This window comes from Meleagris gallopavo, chromosome 1 (genome assembly GCF_000146605.3).
Source record: "Meleagris gallopavo isolate NT-WF06-2002-E0010 breed Aviagen turkey brand Nicholas breeding stock chromosome 1, Turkey_5.1, whole genome shotgun sequence".
In the NCBI taxonomy this organism is placed as follows: Eukaryota; Metazoa; Chordata; class Aves; order Galliformes; family Phasianidae; genus Meleagris; species Meleagris gallopavo.
This window is the reverse complement of record NC_015011.2, coordinates 20063483-20083024: the sequence shown is the minus strand read 5'-3', so window position 1 is coordinate 20083024 and position 19542 is coordinate 20063483. Positions and strand designations below refer to the sequence as shown.

The 19542-nt window shown below is 36.5% G+C and overlaps 1 protein-coding gene across 1 annotated transcript in view; it reads right to left on the bottom strand.

Annotated features, from left to right (window-relative positions):
- The window catches only part of ZNF800 (zinc finger protein 800), a 24455-nt gene extending 4956 nt beyond the window's left edge, over positions 1-19499 (bottom strand). The window contains 5 exon segments of the mRNA XM_031553127.1: positions 8822-9741; positions 9743-10578; positions 13225-13368; positions 17194-17289; positions 19417-19499. Coding sequence (XP_031408987.1) covers positions 8822-9741; positions 9743-10578; positions 13225-13368; positions 17194-17289; positions 19417-19477 — 2057 coding nt within the window. The 5' untranslated portion in view covers positions 19478-19499.
- Positions 19500-19542: the final 43 nt, after the last annotated feature.

The following is a 19542-nucleotide window of genomic DNA, read 5'->3' as shown; positions in this document are numbered from 1 at the left end:
AAAACACTGACTCAACACTATCAAATGCCAATCAGTCTCAAAACATAGAGACAGAAATCTTAATTTGCATAGAGTTACATCTCACATAATCTTACTCTCACCCCTGAAAATCAAAGTAGGTCAAAAAGTTCCTGCTGCCAGTAAATAGAGTTGATAAGTGCTTTTTAAAAGCTAAAATAATAAGCAGTTAAATAATAATAATGCAGCACAATTCAACTACAGCCGAACAATGAAATGTTGAGAAAACAACCCTGGGGCTACACAGCTACATAAGCAGATGAGCACCTCACTACTTGCTGGAAGAGATCCTTACTCACTTCATCTTGTCCCCCAAAACCCATTCAAATACTGACTTTGATGATTCTGCTACCTTCAGATTATACTGCACTTCACTGCACTGTTGCAAGTATAAGGAATCAATCTACCGAGATGGAAAAATATTTCCAAGATACAAAAATATAATGTTTGGTACTTCAAGATACAGCAGTATCTTAGTCTGTTAGTCTGGCTTTGAAGCCATGAATGTTAATATATTGCTTGCTATTTCCTACCACATTGAGTCAGTGCATGGCTGTGCATGCATTCACGAAGTGTTTCAAAGCTGTTCTCCATGCTCCTCAGTATGTGCTTTCCTGAGATGAAACTTCTTTTTAAAGGGAAATCTCTCAGAACACAACCAAGCACCTGACTCTGCATTGCTGCAATCAGTTAGTTGCCTTAATATTTACAGCAAGATGACATGGAAAACAAACATTGTATTTCTGAATCTTGATAAGCTGATAAATTTTCAAATCAAAGCATAATATCTCAGTATCACCTTGAGTAGAAGAAAAGTAAATTATCAAGTTAGAAACGTGAAATAATGATAATTTAACTGTAACTCAGAATATCAACAATAGATTGTGTACAGTTTATGAGGTGTTTGCATGCTGTTGTACTGCGAAAAAGATGGCAGAAATGGAATTTATTTCAGCCTGAGACTCTAGATATTAACATTTAAGAATTAGTCCGTGAAACTTTTTAAGCATGCACGTCTATTTTTCATGATGCTTAATTTGCTGGTAGTTCCAAGCAGGTTTCCTACATGGTTTCTGTACCGCTGCAAATGTTTCCACTCATAAGAATCCCCAAACAGTTGGTTTCAGCTTCTAGGAATGGCATTTTCAGCAAAAAATCATTAAAGCAAGAAGTTTGTGCATCTAGTCAAGGTAATCAGTGTTCTGAAATCATTAATGCGTAACATGGATCAATTACTGAGATCCAGACCAATGGTTATAATCAAAGATACAGAGAATTAGCCTTTTAATTAAGAAAATACACTTTGTCTATAAATAAATAAATAATAGTCTTACTATGTTTCTAGAAGTCCAAAACATGGACTGTAGAGTATTTTAAATTCTTAGAGACTTCAACCAGAACAGTCCACCTTGGACTTCACTTGTATGTGAATGATGGGAGCAAAGAAAGAGCATGCCTGCTGTCTGTTGTGATAGTAACACAATGCTCAGCTGAGGCCATTCTCTCAGAATGTATCATTATCCACGATAATTCTAGCTTTAGACAATGAGAGGAAAGGGTCAGCCAGTGCAAGTCACCAAAGTTGTCCCTCTTGAGGCAGCTTTGACAACAGTCTTCAAATATATCTATCATAGCTCCGTCTCCACACAGACAATGGTATAAGCTGATTCTGGAAGAAAAAGAAAGAGGGAAAGGGACACTGAGTTACCATGAGATAACTGCTGTTGCTGCCCCAGGCAAGCAGAAGCAAAGAAGATGGAGCTGCTCAACTACTGAGGCTTAATAAAAAAAGTCACCCATAGCCTGTTCAGCACTGAGCTAGGCCTACAGAGGCGTATGCAATTTTCCTCATTTATACTGAGATGGGAACAAGTGCCCTAAAGCAGTACAGACTCCAGAAGTTACACCCTGTGAAGTCAGATACCACTTAATCTACTACCAATTAGACACTCTGCAATCTCTCAATGAGAAAATCTCTCAATGATTTTGGAAAGCTTTTCTACTTTTATACCTAAGAGAAATCATTGACCTGTCAATACTAGGAAAATATTTTTGACAGAAAACGTGGCCTACACACTCTTAATGATGTGTCAATTTCGGGCTTGTTAGGTAACTATGCTTCTTCAAAGAAAGAAAGATCAGATTTAGACATGTAAGGAAGCACAATGATTCACAGAATCACAGAATGTCAGGGATTGGAAGGGACCTCAAAAGATCACCTAGTCCAATCCCCCTGCCAGAGCAGGAGCACCTAGATTAGGTCACACAGGAATGCATCCAGGCGGGTTTTAAAGTCCCCAGACAAGGAGATCCCACAGCCTCTCTGGGCAGCCTTTTCCATTACTGTTTTGCATTTCCACACCTACTTCAAATCCAAGCTGCAAGCAACCTGTCTTGCCACAAGACAGTGACTTGAAACCATTGTTCCAGTGGTCTTACTCATCCCTTCCTTTGCCACACATTGCAAGCTGGGGAGAACTGTAAAACCACAACATCCTGGAAAATAAAACTAGATTACGTTTACTGATCTACATCCTGCAGCAGAGCCCCCTGGACTCTTCTAGGAAGCATTAATGGCTGTAGAAAGATCATTAAAGCAGATTCTTTTGCTTCCAATAACGGAACATATCAAAGAGTGTAAGTAACGTGGAAAAGTAAATCCTGTTCAGCCAGCAGAGCTGAATGAGCAGCTTGGTGCTGGGAGGTCAGAACTTCCTTCGATTGACATGGCAGGAAGACCACCACTACAACCACAAACTGCCAGTATTAGCAGGTGCCAATAGACAGCACAATGAATCGCTGACGCAGAGAACTTCAATCTCATCCCTAACTGAGGTAAGGCACTATGAAATCTACTTCTAGAGATAAAGCAGCACACTCTCTTCTGTCATTCGGCCTTCACAACCTTGTCGGCATCGCTCCTGGCAACACAGCAAAATAGTTCATAGTTTAATCTATTTTGAAGAAAAATGTATTTGGCCTTATGTACTATCAAAGGCTCAGGCTATCTCTATTTCCTACTATGTACTCCGAAGTCAGTGATATTGTTTCCTCATTGGAGATATTGTTCCAAGCACACAACATTTTTATTAAGATTACCAATATCTTGCCAATCCCCCAAGGGATCACTGAACTCAGGCAATCATAACTTCTCAAATTACATTCCGCTTGAATTACTACTTCAAGACTGTAACTGGGGCGTACCAGAAAACACATTCTGCAAGCTCAAAACAAAAGGAAACTAAAAAGTATTCCACATAATTCCCTTCCTCTCTACTCTCTTTTTCAGTATAGGTACAGAATCTCTGTACTTAGCCAGCAGTCCCTCGTGAAAGTCTCCTTACTTGTACAAACAGCAGGGGTTCTTCAACAATTACTAAGGTCTCCTATAGGGGAACCGGACTACTGGCTTGAAACCGATTTAAATTATCTCTTCCATATTGTCCTTAAAACAGCCTTTATCATAAACCCCTTTGCCTTTCTCCAAAGATCTTCACTCTCAAAATCTGCTTTCAACACATTTACTCTCCTGGCCTTTTAAAACAAAAGCTGACCACTTGTACAGTTGTAATGACATAGGAAAACACAGAGACAAGTTAATTACTCTTATGACTTCTAACATTAAAACAAAAGTTCTCATTTATACCACATTACTAGGTTCTATATATAAATCCTACAACATAAATAATTCACAATAAAAGTAAATTCTGAAAGCTGTACAAACAAATCCATAATTATCTAATTATTAGCCACAGGTGTGGCTAATAATATTTAGTGATTTCTGAATGATACAAGCATAACATTGGAATCTCAAAACAATGGAAATGAGTTAAAGTAGCAGAAAAGGAAAAATAAAGATAGTATCAGAAAGGGAAACACAATCACATCATGTGATTGTGACTTTTAAGCAAAAAGAAGTAATCCACTGCTCCAATCCATAGCGCAACAGATTTGTTTCTACAGGAAATATCCAAATTCTTGGATATCCAAATGAGCAACTTAATTTCCTTTCTATTACTAATCTCTCAGCTAACATACATATCTGTGGCTATCCAATTGCTGTAATTTACTATCCAGCAGAAGTGAAATACATAAAATATCTATCCACAGGTTCTTACAACCAGCAATCAAAACCAATTGCCCCTTTCCAAAGTACTTCAGGCATTTGACTAGTCACATAAATCCTCTGCACAGCAGCTTCAAGTCCATCTCACTGGAACCCAGCAAAACACAAATGGTGACAATGACCAGCAACTATCTCAGCTACAACTTAATTCTCTCCTAAAACTGAGTAAACCAAACACTACAGGTTTCAGAGAGAAAAGGCAAGTGAAGCAGAAGAATAGAAGACACTCCAAAATTAAAAATATAAAAAATAAAAGCAAGAATAAAGGACATTTTCAACTAACAGAAGACTAACTAATGAAAAAGTGGCTTAGAGTTAGAACTCAGCGTTCTATTAGACTGGGAACTTCAGCAAGTCTCATCAAGTGTGAGTTTCGTTTGCTGGTTATGCAAGATTTTACATCAATTTGACGTTCGAAGTGGCCTCTCAAAGCCTTGACACAAGAATTACTTTTTTAAAAAAAGTTCTTTTCAATACCATCTTCCATACAAAAAGCTTAGAACATCCTCAAAATTCTTTATATGGTATGCGAAATCCATTCTGAATAAAAATCTATTTAACAAGACTCAGTTTTATTTCTGAAGGCACACTGGACAGTTTACATTTGTTTTTTGGTATTCCAAGCAACAAAGGCCAAACCAACATGTCTTATCAATGAGCAAACCCATGCAAGAGTGCATCTTAATTAACAACTCATATCTTCATATGTTCACATGAAACCCCATGTATAAGTACTCACATAGATCTTGATAATATTCAAAACTCTTACAAATTTTTAGGGTTTGTCAAAAAAGAGCAATCAGCAATCCTTTCCCCCTCCTCTGTACACTCCCTGCCCTCCCTATTCAAGATAGCAATACAAAAAGATTTTTTTAAAAAATCACTGATTTGAACAGGTCTATCATATTCATATTCATTTTCCTTACAGGAAAAAAGAGAAAGCGAACCTAATCCACGAGACAGAAAGGAGACTCATGCATCAAAAGAGCTTTGCAGCAGATTTAACTTAATGGAAGATTTAATTAAAAAAAAAAAATAATGGTGTGACAATTGCTAATTATTAAGCTACATCTTCAAAAGCAAATACACTACTCACAATCTCAAGTGGAACAAAACGATTTTTCTACATGGATGCAGAACTGGAGATCCTTTTGCAGAAAGCTTCTTTGAAAAAGCTATAACTTTACCTTCTAGAATTTCAAGATGCAAACTGCTCACATATCCAGAACAGACCACAGAAATCGCACAGGTAGCTGAAAAACAAACTGTTATTCTACCACTATTCTGCCTTTTTAACTTCTTAATCTTAACCCATAGGTATTCAGGAACATGACTTAAATTGCACTTAAAAAGCAAGAAGAATAAGCAACAATTATGGCAGATCTTACATTCCATTCACATGAAGAGTGGAATTCTCTGGCCAGCAACATAATTCACAATGCAAACTAGATAACTCAATTTTCTTAGTAACAAGTAAACACACAGCCTATCTCCTTCAATATCTGTATTCAATTTTGTTTTAAAAGGATAATAAAAGCAAACACTTAATTAGAAAGGAGATACCTATACAAATAACAAAAAGTCATTATCAGAGGGTCAACCATAAGGTGGAGAAACATTCACTCCACAAGTGCCAAACTTTTAATATCAAAACAAAAACATTTATTACAACAGAATATTACAAACAACTAGTTTCAATGATCAGACGATAAGCTTTACAAAAAATGCAAAATTGTACTTTCTGATTGTGGAATGACAGATACTCCAGGTTTACAAAAACATCTTTCTGTTTATGCACACTTAAAAGTGATTTCCAGTCTGCTTTATTTTCAACCAAATGCAGTACATTTATCCAAACAAAAGCATGTACATTCAATATAGAACATTTCGAGCAACAGCTACGGTCCAGTTCCTATTCACAGTACTTGTAGTGCAATGCACTAACAGGGCCAAATAGTTCTCTATCCATAAAAGTATTTTTACTCCTGATCTTGTGATCAACAATTTTAGATATATTTTATACAAAAAGTATATATGAACATGAGGCATCTCCCTAAGTAAAGGAGTAAACCTATATAAAAAACACGGTATTTCTTCTGATGTACAGTACCTTTCAAACTGTAGCAATTTGACACAAATCACTAAACAAAATATTTTCTAAAACACAAAACAAAAAACAAAAGACAAAACAAAACAAAACCACTGTTGCAAGAAACCCGCCAAGAATTCCATAATGGCAGGCATGCAACAGGTTTCCTAAAGTCCTGGTTAAAAGGTTAAAATAAAAAAGATCTAAAACATTTTCCAAATTATACAAATTCAAGTGCTATCTATAGTGGTCATTTATCATATCGAGAGAAAAATTACTCGGAGTTTCTCTCATACTATCCTCCCTTTTTATTAATATTTAATGCAATAAACTAACATTATAAGTGGTTGTGCACAGATTGTCTGTCTATAACACATCGACGAATATTCACTACCTTCATATTAACATTAGTGTGTTGATCTTTCAAAAAATAAATTGAAAAAATAAACTGCAACTATCATTAAAGTGCTTGTTGTATAATTTTTTTAAAAAATAATAAAGAATAGAGGAATGTGGATATTCTTGTAAACATCCTAGATGTTTACCAAGTTGTCCAATGAACCACACATGGTAAAAAATATGGACATCTTTGAAGCAACTGTGGTATAGTGAAATTCAGAACATCCCAGAACTGGGAAATTAGTCTATATGAACAAACTGATGTTATGGCAAATACTAAAAATTAGTACAATTCAGCCAATATACACTACATGTTTGCTCTTATACATTCATTTGTAATAAGTTTAAAACAGTATATAACAACAATTGCCAAAGTAGGATATCACAAAAAAAGTCAGAGCTGTTCATCAATTAGCACTATCAGGGAGGAACAGTACGATGAGCTCTCTGAAGATGATTTCCTAAATGAGGAACAAAAGTCTTCTTCCAAAGCTGTTGTTTGTCAAGTTGCCTCTGTATGGGTTTTTTAAGTTCAGAAAGTTCGTATCAAACCTCAACTGTATAGAGACAAGCACAGTTAACTGCTAATTTAGAAGCACAAGTGCATTTCAACTACAGCAGTGTTTTGGGAGGAGGCACTAACAACATGCAGTCAGAATGGATGTAATTTAGTAAGAAAACAACAGCTTATGAAGATATTTCCTCCTTATAGTACCATTATCAAGATATTAGCAGTTCCAACACCACATTAAAGTCTTTTTCATGCAAATGAACTCCAAATTTTCCGAACATCACTTGAACCTATCTGAGAAGAAATGGGAATAAATTAATACTTTGCATTTACCAGTACAATCCTGTTTTAAATTACACAACATAAATAACTCATAAGCTCAAATCTTTAATTTACCATCAAAATACAAAAGACCTCTTAAAATCACCATAATTCAAGGTCCAGCTCAGCTCATTTTTTGAAGTTCCATCCCATTTAACCCAGATTTGCTAGGAAGCCACACGTTTCACATTATGTTTAAACATAGCTAGGTAGCAATTCACTACAGAAGCTAAACTCGAATCAAATTACCTTCTAGGATACAGAATTTCAGAGTGAAAAGATGGAATAAGGCACATATAACTTGGTTTTCTTTTCACCAAATATGCTAAAAGGATATTTCTGAACAAAGACGTTAAAAACTCTTATAGGTATCACTAACGTCTCCCCAGTTCATTTTTGTACAATCCCCAAGTCTTCAGGCATCACTCAGTCATTCTGTAATACAAAATTATCACTTATGTATATAATTTCCCTTTTTAAAAGGTTCTCTTAAAAATCAGACCATCTCTAATCCTTAACATGAAGGCAACAGAAAACTAAAAAAATACAAATACAAATCCCCCAAGTGTAAAAAACATCCCAGTGTTCTGTAGAGGCAGAAATTAAGAAAATTCTTGGCCAGACTTGTATAAATATTTAGGCTAAAACAAAAAAAATTATGAGGTTCAAACATTTTAAAAAATGAATCACCAGAAGTCTCCAAACTTGTGCTTATATAAATAAGTACTACAAGGATTAAATCCTAAATCTGACAATTTTTAGAAGTGTCCTTAGGAACTTAACTCAAACTCATTTTAAACCAAAGAAATTAAGCATCCAAATTACATTCAAAGAAACTGTTGTATGTCTTTCTGTGGACAGAGCACAGACAATACATATTATATATACATATTTATAAAATAATAATTCTAATATGTCCATAGAGAAATTTTCTGCCAACAGCTTTTACCATGGTACTTTTAGCGCTTCTTCAGTGAGGTTACCGAGATGTTCATTAGCAGGCTAAGTTATTCAAATGAACCAAAGGCACTGATAATTTGAAAACATGCTATTTTAGAAACATCCTTACATTAGCTTGATTACAGATGCCTTAAGGCATCAACTTGGTACAGCTTAATCTATATTCTACTCCAACTTCCTGCCATGATAAATTTAGAAATTAACTCTTTTCCTAAACTCTAAAAAAAAAAAAAAATTAAGAAACAATTCAGACATATGTCACAGTATTTAAACAGCTAAACCATAAAATCTATGGAACAATATGTTTTTGGCAATATATCAACAACAGAACATAAAAGGCAGTGCTTTCCATTTTGTTTGGGGAAAAAGAAAAGACAAAACACTATATTTTCCTCACCAGACAACAGCTTTAGATCTCGTACTTCTGCCTTTGGTTTTGTTTTCTTCAGGTGAATGAGATACATTCGCCTTGTGGGTTTTCTTATGATGTTCTAGAAAAGCTTTTCTGGCAAATGCTTTCCCACACTTATTGCATCGGTGAAGAGAAAAGTTTTTTGTTACTTTTACTTCAATGCCAACATCAGCTCCTTCATACTTTTTATTGGGCGAATTAGAGGTGACATCGTGTTTTGAACCAATCTGTTTTGTTTCATCCCTCTGAGGGCCTCTTTTTGTCACCTTATTTAGAACCAGATCAATTGGCTTTTTTATTGCTCTAATTTCTAAACTTGCAGTTATTTTCCCAAGGTAGCGTGGTGACTTTTTATGAACTACAGTTATATGCCTTATCACATCACGTTTGCGACGTGTTTCATAAGAGCAGAGAGGACACCTGTAGTATTTAACATAAATGTTATTTCCATCTGTGTGTAATTCAATGTGCTTTGTCAAGTTCTGTTTCGAAGTAAATTGGCGTTTACAGAGTTTACAGTAAAGCTGCTTGAAGTCAAAGCCAGCTGAAAGTTTTGGCTTCCTGGTTTTTTGCTGGCCACCTGCAGCAGATGCATTGGTTGACTTAGAAGTTGATTTAGTAGTTGATTTACAGGTTGATTTAGTGGTTGACTTAGAGGTTGATTTAGGGTTTTCAGAGTCCTGTTTAACTTTATTTTTCTGTGCTGACGGTGTGTTCTTTTTCTCATTTGAATGATTTGTTCCCTTTAATTCATTCTGTGGAGAAAGAGCGATGGAAGGGGGCGAAGGTTCTACAGAATCTGCTGGTTCAACTTTTAGTTTTATTTCTGTTCCATTGGCAGTATTGTTGGGCCCTTTCTCTCTTTTAGAGTTCTTTCCAGAAAGAGTTATCTTGTGAACAATTTGCCATGTGCCTTTTCAGCATTATTTGTGAACTATATTTTCTCTTGCACAGAAGGCATTTGCATGCAGTTAAATTGTATTCAGCCTTTGAAGACGACTTTTGTTTTCGGGTCTTAAAAGATTTTTTAGCAGAAACTGTATCCAAGAACAAAGGTTGCCCAGGCTTTGTAGCTATATCAGGAGTAATGGAATCCCTTCTTAATCCTCTATGGACTTCATCAAAATGCCTTCTTACATTGGCTTTTGTGGCAAATGATTTATAACATACAGGACAACTTCTACCTAATGCTACAAGAACGTTCTTATTTCGGCCTTTTGCAGAGCACAGATTTGGTTTCTTTTTTGTTTCTATGTACTTCTTCAGCTCTTCCATCTTTTTTTTGTGTACTTTTCTAATATGCCGGCGAACACTGCGTCTAGAATGAAATTCTTTTCTACAAAGACAACAAATCAACTGGTGGCCAAAATCAGAATTATCCAAAGAGTCCACTTCAGGTGTTACGGCTGGGGGCTGTTCTTCAGGAGTAGGGGTCAGCTTGTTTGTAACAGGATCAGCAGGAGGTAATTCCACAGTCTCCCCAACTGGAGCAGGAGCTGAAACAGCCTTGGGTGGTTCAGTGCTGGGTTCCTGTATTGGTACTGGAGCTTGATCAGGAGCACTACTACTTTCTGTGTTCTCATCTGGGCTATCAGTCCTTGACACATACTGAAATACAGCATTCTGATTCGTTTCTATAGGGTCTAGTCTAACTATATATTCTTGCTTATCTACTCTTGGATAGATTGCTTCTAGGAGATCACTTATGGCTTGACTCTGTTTATCATTTATATCTGGAAGGTCTGGGGAAGAAAAAAAAAAGCAAAGACATGTTTAAATGATTGGCAATTTTGAATTAAGTTTCACAAACCTCAAAGTGTCTTTCCACCACTGAGTTAATTCAGACACCAAATGTGCACAATTGTTACTATTTTTCACACATAAAGGCTTTGAGTAATCATTTTTAATAAATCAGTATAAGTGACACTCTTATTAGAAGCTGACTGTGGAACTAAATCCTTCCAGTATGCTAATGTGGAAGCCACCTAAGCTGAAAACTAGTTTGCTTCAAATTAAATTGTTCTCTAGAAGTCACTACCAATTGCAAAACTAAGGACATAAAATTGCACTTGTTCTTAGGTGTGCAGCTAAGTCTGAAGTACAATTAAAATCCAGTTTTTCTACTGCTGGAAACAGGCATCCTCAATAAATGAACCCAGTTCTGGAAACAAGCTCTTAGCCATGAATTCTGAGCAGTCCTTAAGAGCCAACGAAATGTCTGTATCACCTAAGCATTGCGTGAGGACAAAGATGAGACAGAACATAACTTCTGGGACAGTGAAAACTCTTAGGACTACCAAAACACTTGAGAGACTTAATAGCAAAAGTAAGGACAAAAAATTCTGTATTATTTTGGATTTTTTTTTTTCCTACTAATTTCTCAAAACAATTCCGTGAAAGAATTTACTTCAAGAAATGACTCCACTGAGCTTCTCCAAAAGTTCATATTATGGTCTGCCCTGACAATGAGTTGAAACAGACTTAAAAAAAAAAGACAAGAAAAGAAGATACAGTGGTTCTCCTTTATCGGCATAAGCAAAAAAGGAAACTTAACAAGTGTAAGTTTGCCCTTGAAGTACTGTTTCAACATACTTACTTTCAAAAAAAGTTCATTCCATGTTTTTGAATCATTTACATTGTTGGCTACTGTGTATTGTATTTTTTTTTAAAAGCAAAAGTATGATAATCTTACTGCCTTTCCCCCCCCTCCCCGGAGTGAGAGATACCCTACAGGTTTTGTATTATGAAATGAAAAATGAGATTAAAAAAAATCCTATTTGCTTACAAGCTACTGATGATATCACAACCCTGAGAAACATTCTGTTTTTAAATGCCAAGTTCAATGATCTAGTTTCCAGCATTGCAAGCTAAACGTCAGCACTGGCACAACTAAAACCCCAGCGCACTAACGTAAAAACACAAGGCACTGCGATGATACCATTTGAAATTCCCCACAATGATTTGAAGATCTTCTTCAGGCCAGCAACTTAATTCAGAGCATCTAGTATTATTCTTTTCATTTGGAGCACACAGCACTATTGTTTTCATTTGAACCCTTCCAACTGAACAATGAAATGTATCAGCCAAGCAGCCAACTAAAGGAAACCTAGCCAACAGCTAAACTGGAAGTTTACTCAGGATTTTGCTTAGACATTCCTGCATTTAAGTCACATGTACTTATAATTCCATAGTTTTTGAAATGTTGAGGTACAAGGACACTAAAGAAAAATCATCATCACACCAATGTTGATGAAGCCAACAAAGACAAACATGATAACAAAAGCAGCTTTACAAAACACTTTAAAAGCTGGCACATTTCCCAGTTATTCAGCTTTACTGAGATCAACAAATTATTATCACTTGAAATGAATCTTTAATCGCTGTGTTTTTTTTTAAAATGCATTTTTTTTCCTTTTAATTACTTTTAATAATAAAGTTTACTCTCTACAAAAAAGAAAGTGGGCTAGACATGATCACAGAAATGCCCCAGGAATATAGAACAGTTCAGTTGGAAGGGACCTTCAAAGATCATCAAGTCCAACTGCCAACTCCCATCAGAGCTAGCCAAAAGTTAAAGCACATCATCGAGGGGTAATGCCCAAATGCTTCCTGAATGCTGACAGGCTTGGGGACATCAGCTACTTATCTCTCACGCTTGATAGACATTTGACCACCCTCATGGCAAAGAAATTTTTCCTAATGTCTGGTCTCAACTTCCCCGGTGCAGTTTTGTGCTGTTCCCAGGCATCCTGTCTGGTTCCCAGAGGGAAGATGGAGGTGAAGCAGTGAGAAAGGAATACGGTATAACTGAAGAAAAAGTCTTCAAAAAGGGTGATTTCTCAGTCTGTGTTTCATGACTAACAATGAAGGATTGTATCTGTGATTACCAAATACTTCCCAAATACAGGAAAAAATGACACACATCACCCACATCACTCTACATGATCCAGCCAAACTCTTTTTGAACTCTACTGATATAAAACCGAAATGCTTGCTTAGATCCAAGCTTTTGTATGAGATTCAGTTTCCCAGATCATGGTGAGCTTTTTATTATCTTCCACAATAAAAAGAGGAAAAAAAAACAAAGAAGAAAAAGTGGAAGAATTAAAAATCATTAACAGTGACATCTTTCATTAAAGCACTGGACATATATTCATGTCTTATTATATTCATGTTTGATTATTTTATGGGTCTGTCCTGTTAACACATTTTCATTCAGCACTGTAGCTTCTTTTCTACCATAAAGGTTATCAACATACATTACCATTTAAATTTAATTCCACATCAGTTTTCTGCATCTTGTTCTTGTGCATTTGTACAAAGGGTACAAAAAGGAAGTTTCTCAATTTCAGGTGGCTTTATTAGATACTAAAATTAGGAAAACTTACTATCATCCATCTGAAGACTTGGAGGACAATAAAACTTTTTATGAGTAATTAAATTTGGTAATCCCCTGAAGAGACTCCGGCACAATTTACACTCAAAAATGGTGTCCACATCTTTCAACAAGATATGCTTAAGTTGTTTAGTTCCTGTAATAAAAGAAACATTTTACTTAAGGAAGGTTTTCTGTTCATTTTTTAACTCGCATCATCACATGAAAGCAAAAGCATTTTTATAACACAACAATCATATCAGCATTTCATCTTGCATTAATGCTATTTCACTGCACAGTTTACGATATGTAATCAACTTCCATTATGAAAATAAGCCTAGTTTGAAATAAATACATAAAAATTAAAGTTTACACATATTACAGCTTACAGAGAACAAACAGAATAATGACTTAGACCAAAACCAACAGCTAACATGAATAAGGATTCCATGGTACAATATCTGGTTGCTGTAATACAATCTTCTAGGAGGAGGGAATAAGCACCTAAAGTTTAAAAAAGCTCATCATGTTAAGAAAGCAATAAAAATGCAGCTATTTCACATAATAAATTATGAGGTAAGGAAAAAAAACTACAGAGTTTAGAATAAAGCACAAAGAGCTAACATCAACGTTACTACATCCAGGCATGTGATACAAGATAAAGGTGATCATACTTATGGAAGAAAATAGAACTGGAGACACATTTTTAGCCTGCAAAAAGAATAAAATAACTCAGAAAATTTTCCCTTAAAACACACACTGCTCAACAAAATGTGCAGGTGTTCCAGACTACTGTATACATATGCATAGTATATTCAAAAATAAAATATCCAAACACACAAGGATAAGAAGTTTGATCTAGCACTGTAGGTGTTTTCCAGCTCCTGCCTTGCTTAAATTTTGAATCTTTTGTTTACGTTACACTTGAAATCCATTCCTCCATTTCATATCTCGCTAGAACTATGAACATAATGTCCACAATGAGCAATGAATTACTGAATGATAAATACTTACCATGCCAAACCAGAAGGAAATGCTGGCTAAACAAATTCAGCTAATTGCTCTAACTTCATTTTATTTTTAATAGAGGAACAAAACAAAATTAATCTAAATTAGTCAAAACAGCAGAACTATAATGAGAGTTGGCAAAGTATCACCTGTGTAACAGACAACTAAGAAACAGCAAAAATGGCATCAAGATACACACTTCCAGCTGAAACATAGAAGCTCAAGGTTTTGGTCAACGTGGACAGTTAAGGATTCCATTTAAAGATCAGACTTGGTCACACTGCAGAATTATGTTCTAAACAAAAAGCTTGTTCAAATATAAATAATTCCAGAGTTGTTCTTCAATGTGAATAGACCTTATCTAGTTAGCTTTCTATTTCTTGGCCTAATAATGCTATAAATCTTTTTATAACTGCATTTTAGTAAAGCACAGTACCTTCTTCAATTGCTTAGAACCAAACTTGACTGTCTGAGGCTACCATTCAATTTTTTTCTCTGCCTATGCCTTTCCTGGGCCACTGCCCTAGGTTCTTGTCTTTTTCTCTCACTGCTCTTTCCCTCAAGTGTTATCAACCTAATCTTCATCTGATCTGCATTTCTACATAGAACAGACCCCTGGAAAAATACTTGCATTTATTGAAAAATCCCAAATTTGAGAACTGCATAGAGTTCCCCTAAGGATGCGTTATTTACTGAAATCTCATCCACGAATACTTCAATGCCTGCATATAAAGAAAATAACATGAAAACACAGCTGAACAAAACTGAACATGCTCCATGTAGATGAAATTCCAATAAGTCACTACCTATAATCCAAATAAAAGGCCTCAAGCTTGGTGTCAGTACACCATGAAATAAAATTTGACTTGTGCTGTCAGTGCATGTCCTAGACACAAATAAACCCTTCGAATGAAAATAATCATCTAATTTACCTCTCCTTCCTAATCAATCCCTCAATCCCTCTCTCTCACCTCTCTCTCTCATGTAATAATGAAAGTTCTTTCTCTTCCATTCAGTACTGAAGGATTGTCTAATTCAAACTATCAGTCTTAGGAATTTTAAGGACTTATACTAGAGGTGAGACTAGAAGATGCAGTGGTTCCTTTGGCTTCAAATCTTTCTTATGCCGTGAAGCTTTACATAAGAGTTAATTACTTATTATTAATGGGTCCTTGTGGATTATACAATGGACCTTTCCAAACTCCTGGAAACAGAAAATAAGTTAAAGCAACCATTGGTTTTGTTGACTCATCAGGCAGAGAAAAAGCAAGCATCTCCACATTCTTCACCAACTACCAACTGTGGCAAGGAACAGTCAATTTTCCACCAGCAAATGCTTTCTCCAGCTTACCATAGCTTTATTTCATAGTTGCATTTCATTGGGGCAAGCAATACTACACTGAATCATGTTAATAGCTGTAGATGTAGCTGACAGAATGCATCACTGTCAAAAGAAACTGATACAGAGTATCAGTCACTGCAAACAATTCTCTGGCAGAAACAGCCAAGGTTAGGCCCTCAGCAAGCAATTTCACTTCTCAGAAAAATCTCAACAGTTCACTTTCTCATAGGAGAACATTCTATTCTATAACATCATTACAGAAGTCCAGAACTTAAAGGCCAGGCTGGATGTGGCTCTGGGCAGCCTGGTGTAGTGGTTGGCAATCCTGCACATAGCAGGGGGGTTGAAACTGGATGATCATCGCGGTCCTTTTCAACCCAGGCCATTCCGTGATTCATTCTAAGATTCATATAAGAATGCTGTTTACTACATTATGATTTGGTTGTATTTGAATCTAATGCAACTAGAAAGGAGTTAGTAATTAATTCGTTATCCTTAACGCTCTGTAAGACTGGAGAAGCCTTCTGCTAAAACTGCTTTCATGGTTATGGCTTTAAGCTCTGTTTCTTTAAGGTTACCGTAAGAATCGAAAGAGCTCCTTAGCAAAATGAAAAATTGTGTGTTCAAAACTAACTTCAAAATCCTGTTCCAAGTCATTTTGCCTTCTGTCCAACTGCCACGAAGACAACAACGTAGGCTATCAATTTAACAAATGCCAGAAAGGACAATCTAGAAGCTGCCTTGAGACAGACTACTTGCAGTTTGTGCTAGCGCCAACTGAAATACCACTAGCCTGCTTCAAATCAAACAGGCCCGCCACACATATTTGAGGCTTTATGGCAATTTCATTCAAACACTCACACTTATAAACAAGGTTGCTAATGACTCTCATCTCCAGTTTTCTTTTTTGTATGAAGTTTTTAAATGGATGTGGAGAACATACACAATACTGTGTCATTCTACAAAACTCAGCCCAGACACGCAGCCCATTGCATACCAGCAATGACTTATATGTGAAACACTTACTTCATAGACATAAAGCTCTGTTGCTTTATATAAATCTTTTTATGTAACTGCTTAAAAGTACAAACTCAGTGTTCTTGCACTAAGTTTGCTTTGCCACATCAGAATTGTAGAACCAGCTTGAAAGCATTACAGGTTTCAATCACCCTTGGTACGCTCATCCAAACGCTCAGCTGTTATTCTTAGGTTCACTGCTATGAATTGCAACTCCAAAAAAGAGTCGAGGAACACCATAAAAGTAATATGATACAGCAGTTCTAAAAAGTTCAAGGCAAATACTGAATTTTGTCTGCTGCTCAAGAGTTTTAGGATGAATTCATTAATAAACAGCTGGAGGGATAACATAAAGCAAAAGAACAAGCTATTTAAAAAAAAATTGGTTTTGAAAGATGATTATACAGCAGGAGCTATAACTTGACCAGCCTACATGAAAACGCAGACAAGAAGAAATATCACTTAATAACAAAAACCCATCAATATTTTGCAAATATGTAGAAAGTCAGGTGTTGATTTTTTGTTTTGTTTCAATATACACTAAATATACCCTAAATGAATAACTGTTAAAACAAGGTAATAAACTTTTCTAAGAGTTAAGTCACAGCTTTATACCTGATCGAAAACACTCGATGATTTGCTGAATACCAGATTTTGATGTTTGCAAAGGCTGCTGTAATAGTGGAGGATCACCAGGTTCCAATATATGCACTGAAATACATAAAAGATAATAAGTCATTTGAGAAAGCAAAGATGATTGTTATTAAATTATAGATTTTCAAAGTATAGAGTAAGCTAGCTAAAGCAAAAGGCCAAGAATGCAGCACAAGTTGTCTGAGGTAAAAATTCTCATCAAGAGTGAATTAAAAAAATCAGATAGTGACTGTTCCAGACATGACACCTTCTGAGAGTATGCTATCATGTTGATTAGTCAAATCAAGAATGTATTCAAAGCTATGAGTATAAAACATAAACATACTAAACCATGCTGACTTATCAGAAGTTTCCATCAGTTAAGGCAGTTCCCTAAAGCAGCCTACCTGACTCCCATCGTTCAAACCAAAACAACAAAGCAGATGTACAAAAAATTACCAAACACATCTTTTCTGAACGTACTACGTTCAGTCCTGTCACTACACCCTGAATTCACATCCATTCCACCATGATCAGAACAAAGCACAAGCATATCTAACTAGTATGGTCCACAGACAGGTACTATAATAGTTTTCACAATAAAATCTACATTCAAAAAATGCTTCTGGTTCAAGCAAACTGCAAAAGTAACAATTTGAAGTCTCATGTTACATTGGAATCTTCATAAAACCTATTATAAGATTTATCCAGCAGAAAGATTATTACTTATTCTGATACACAGTGCTCATGCACAAAGAATTCACAGCATTCTGTTGCTGTATATTCAAAAACCAACCAAGCTTTGCTCAGATGGAATACTAAATTTACACGAATACCAGCACTTACTCAACCACAAGTTTGCAAAAATCACTTCAGTCATCTTTGTTATTAGCAAAACTAACTTGTAGCTCCTCTGTTGCTCATTCTATGAGGCAATTAGCCCATTTTTAGGTCTCCATTTCTAATGCCAGCACAGAGCACCTCTAAGAAATGTATGTTTTAGTAAAGAGCACTAACAGCATCGTGAAAATCTATTCAGGTTTACCAACTGCAAATAGACTAAATGCAGGAAATGCAGGATGTAAGGTTATAAGTAAATTCAAGCTGAAAAGAACATCAGAAAGAAAAAGCAGTCTAAGAAAGGAATGATAAAATGAACACACCACACAACTGTGCTGGCCCCATAATATACTGTTATATATGAACATGTAACAACCATTACAAATCAGCTAATTGTTTAGGGATTTCTAACACAATGACATATTGTATTCTACTAGCCCATTCCATCTTCTTTAAAATAGTGTACTTTGGGTTGCATACTGCCCCTAACATGCATATGCAATAGCCACTGATATGAAGGAGCGACATACACGAAGCAGGCATCACACATCACTGTTATTTGTAGGGTAAGAAAAGTATGTAAGCCCTTATAAAACATGAAAACATCTTAAACACAAAAAGTGTTTCTCCTAGCTGAACAGTACTTTCTCTCAAATTACATTTAATTAAAGGAGTATTATCAAGCTGCCACGCAGACTTTCAAGTACTAATTCCAAAAAACAGATGCCTTTCTTTTTCAAATGCAAGTGAAAGCATCCAAATAACAAATTCTACAGTAAAGCAAGAAGAAAGGAACCAAGTTTACTTTCAGGCTACCAATTATAACAGCGGGCATAACGATTACAGAAAATCAAGCGAGCTAGCTGAAACTTCCAAGGACTTTCTACTAGCAGCATCTCCCGTGTCACACAGCATTGGGATGCAGACAGGAGGTTTAGGAATTTCAGGGTTTTTTTTCCCCCCACTTGACAAGAAGATCCTTATGCTCATCAGAGCTCACCAGAGGAGGGACAAAGTAAAGGGATACTCAAAGAATGCAAGAGATTGCCAGAAACGTCGCTTAACAAGAAAAGAAACTGAAGACAGACCAAGACACTCCACTTCTCAGAACAAGAACACTTGGAGTCTTCACACGTTTTGTCGCCTGCCTCTGACAGGCACACAGCGCCCACCTGGAGCCATGGGTTACAACGAGGCACCCCACAGGATCCGAGGAGCGATCCCACCGAGCAGCTTGCACTCGAGGGTACTTAAGGACAGCTCCAGCAGAATCCAGAACGGCGGCACGCCCCGGCCGCCCCCCGACGACGCACATCTGTCACCCCCGGGATCCCGCAGCTCCGCACGGCCGCCCCCGCGCCGTACCTGGCTCGCAGCAGCCGTGGTGGTGGTGCTCCGTCTGACAGCACTTGTCCCGCAGAGGCATTTTCCGTGCGCACGACCCGCGGTCCTTCTACATGCAGCGGCTCGCTCCTGCCGAAACGAGCAGAC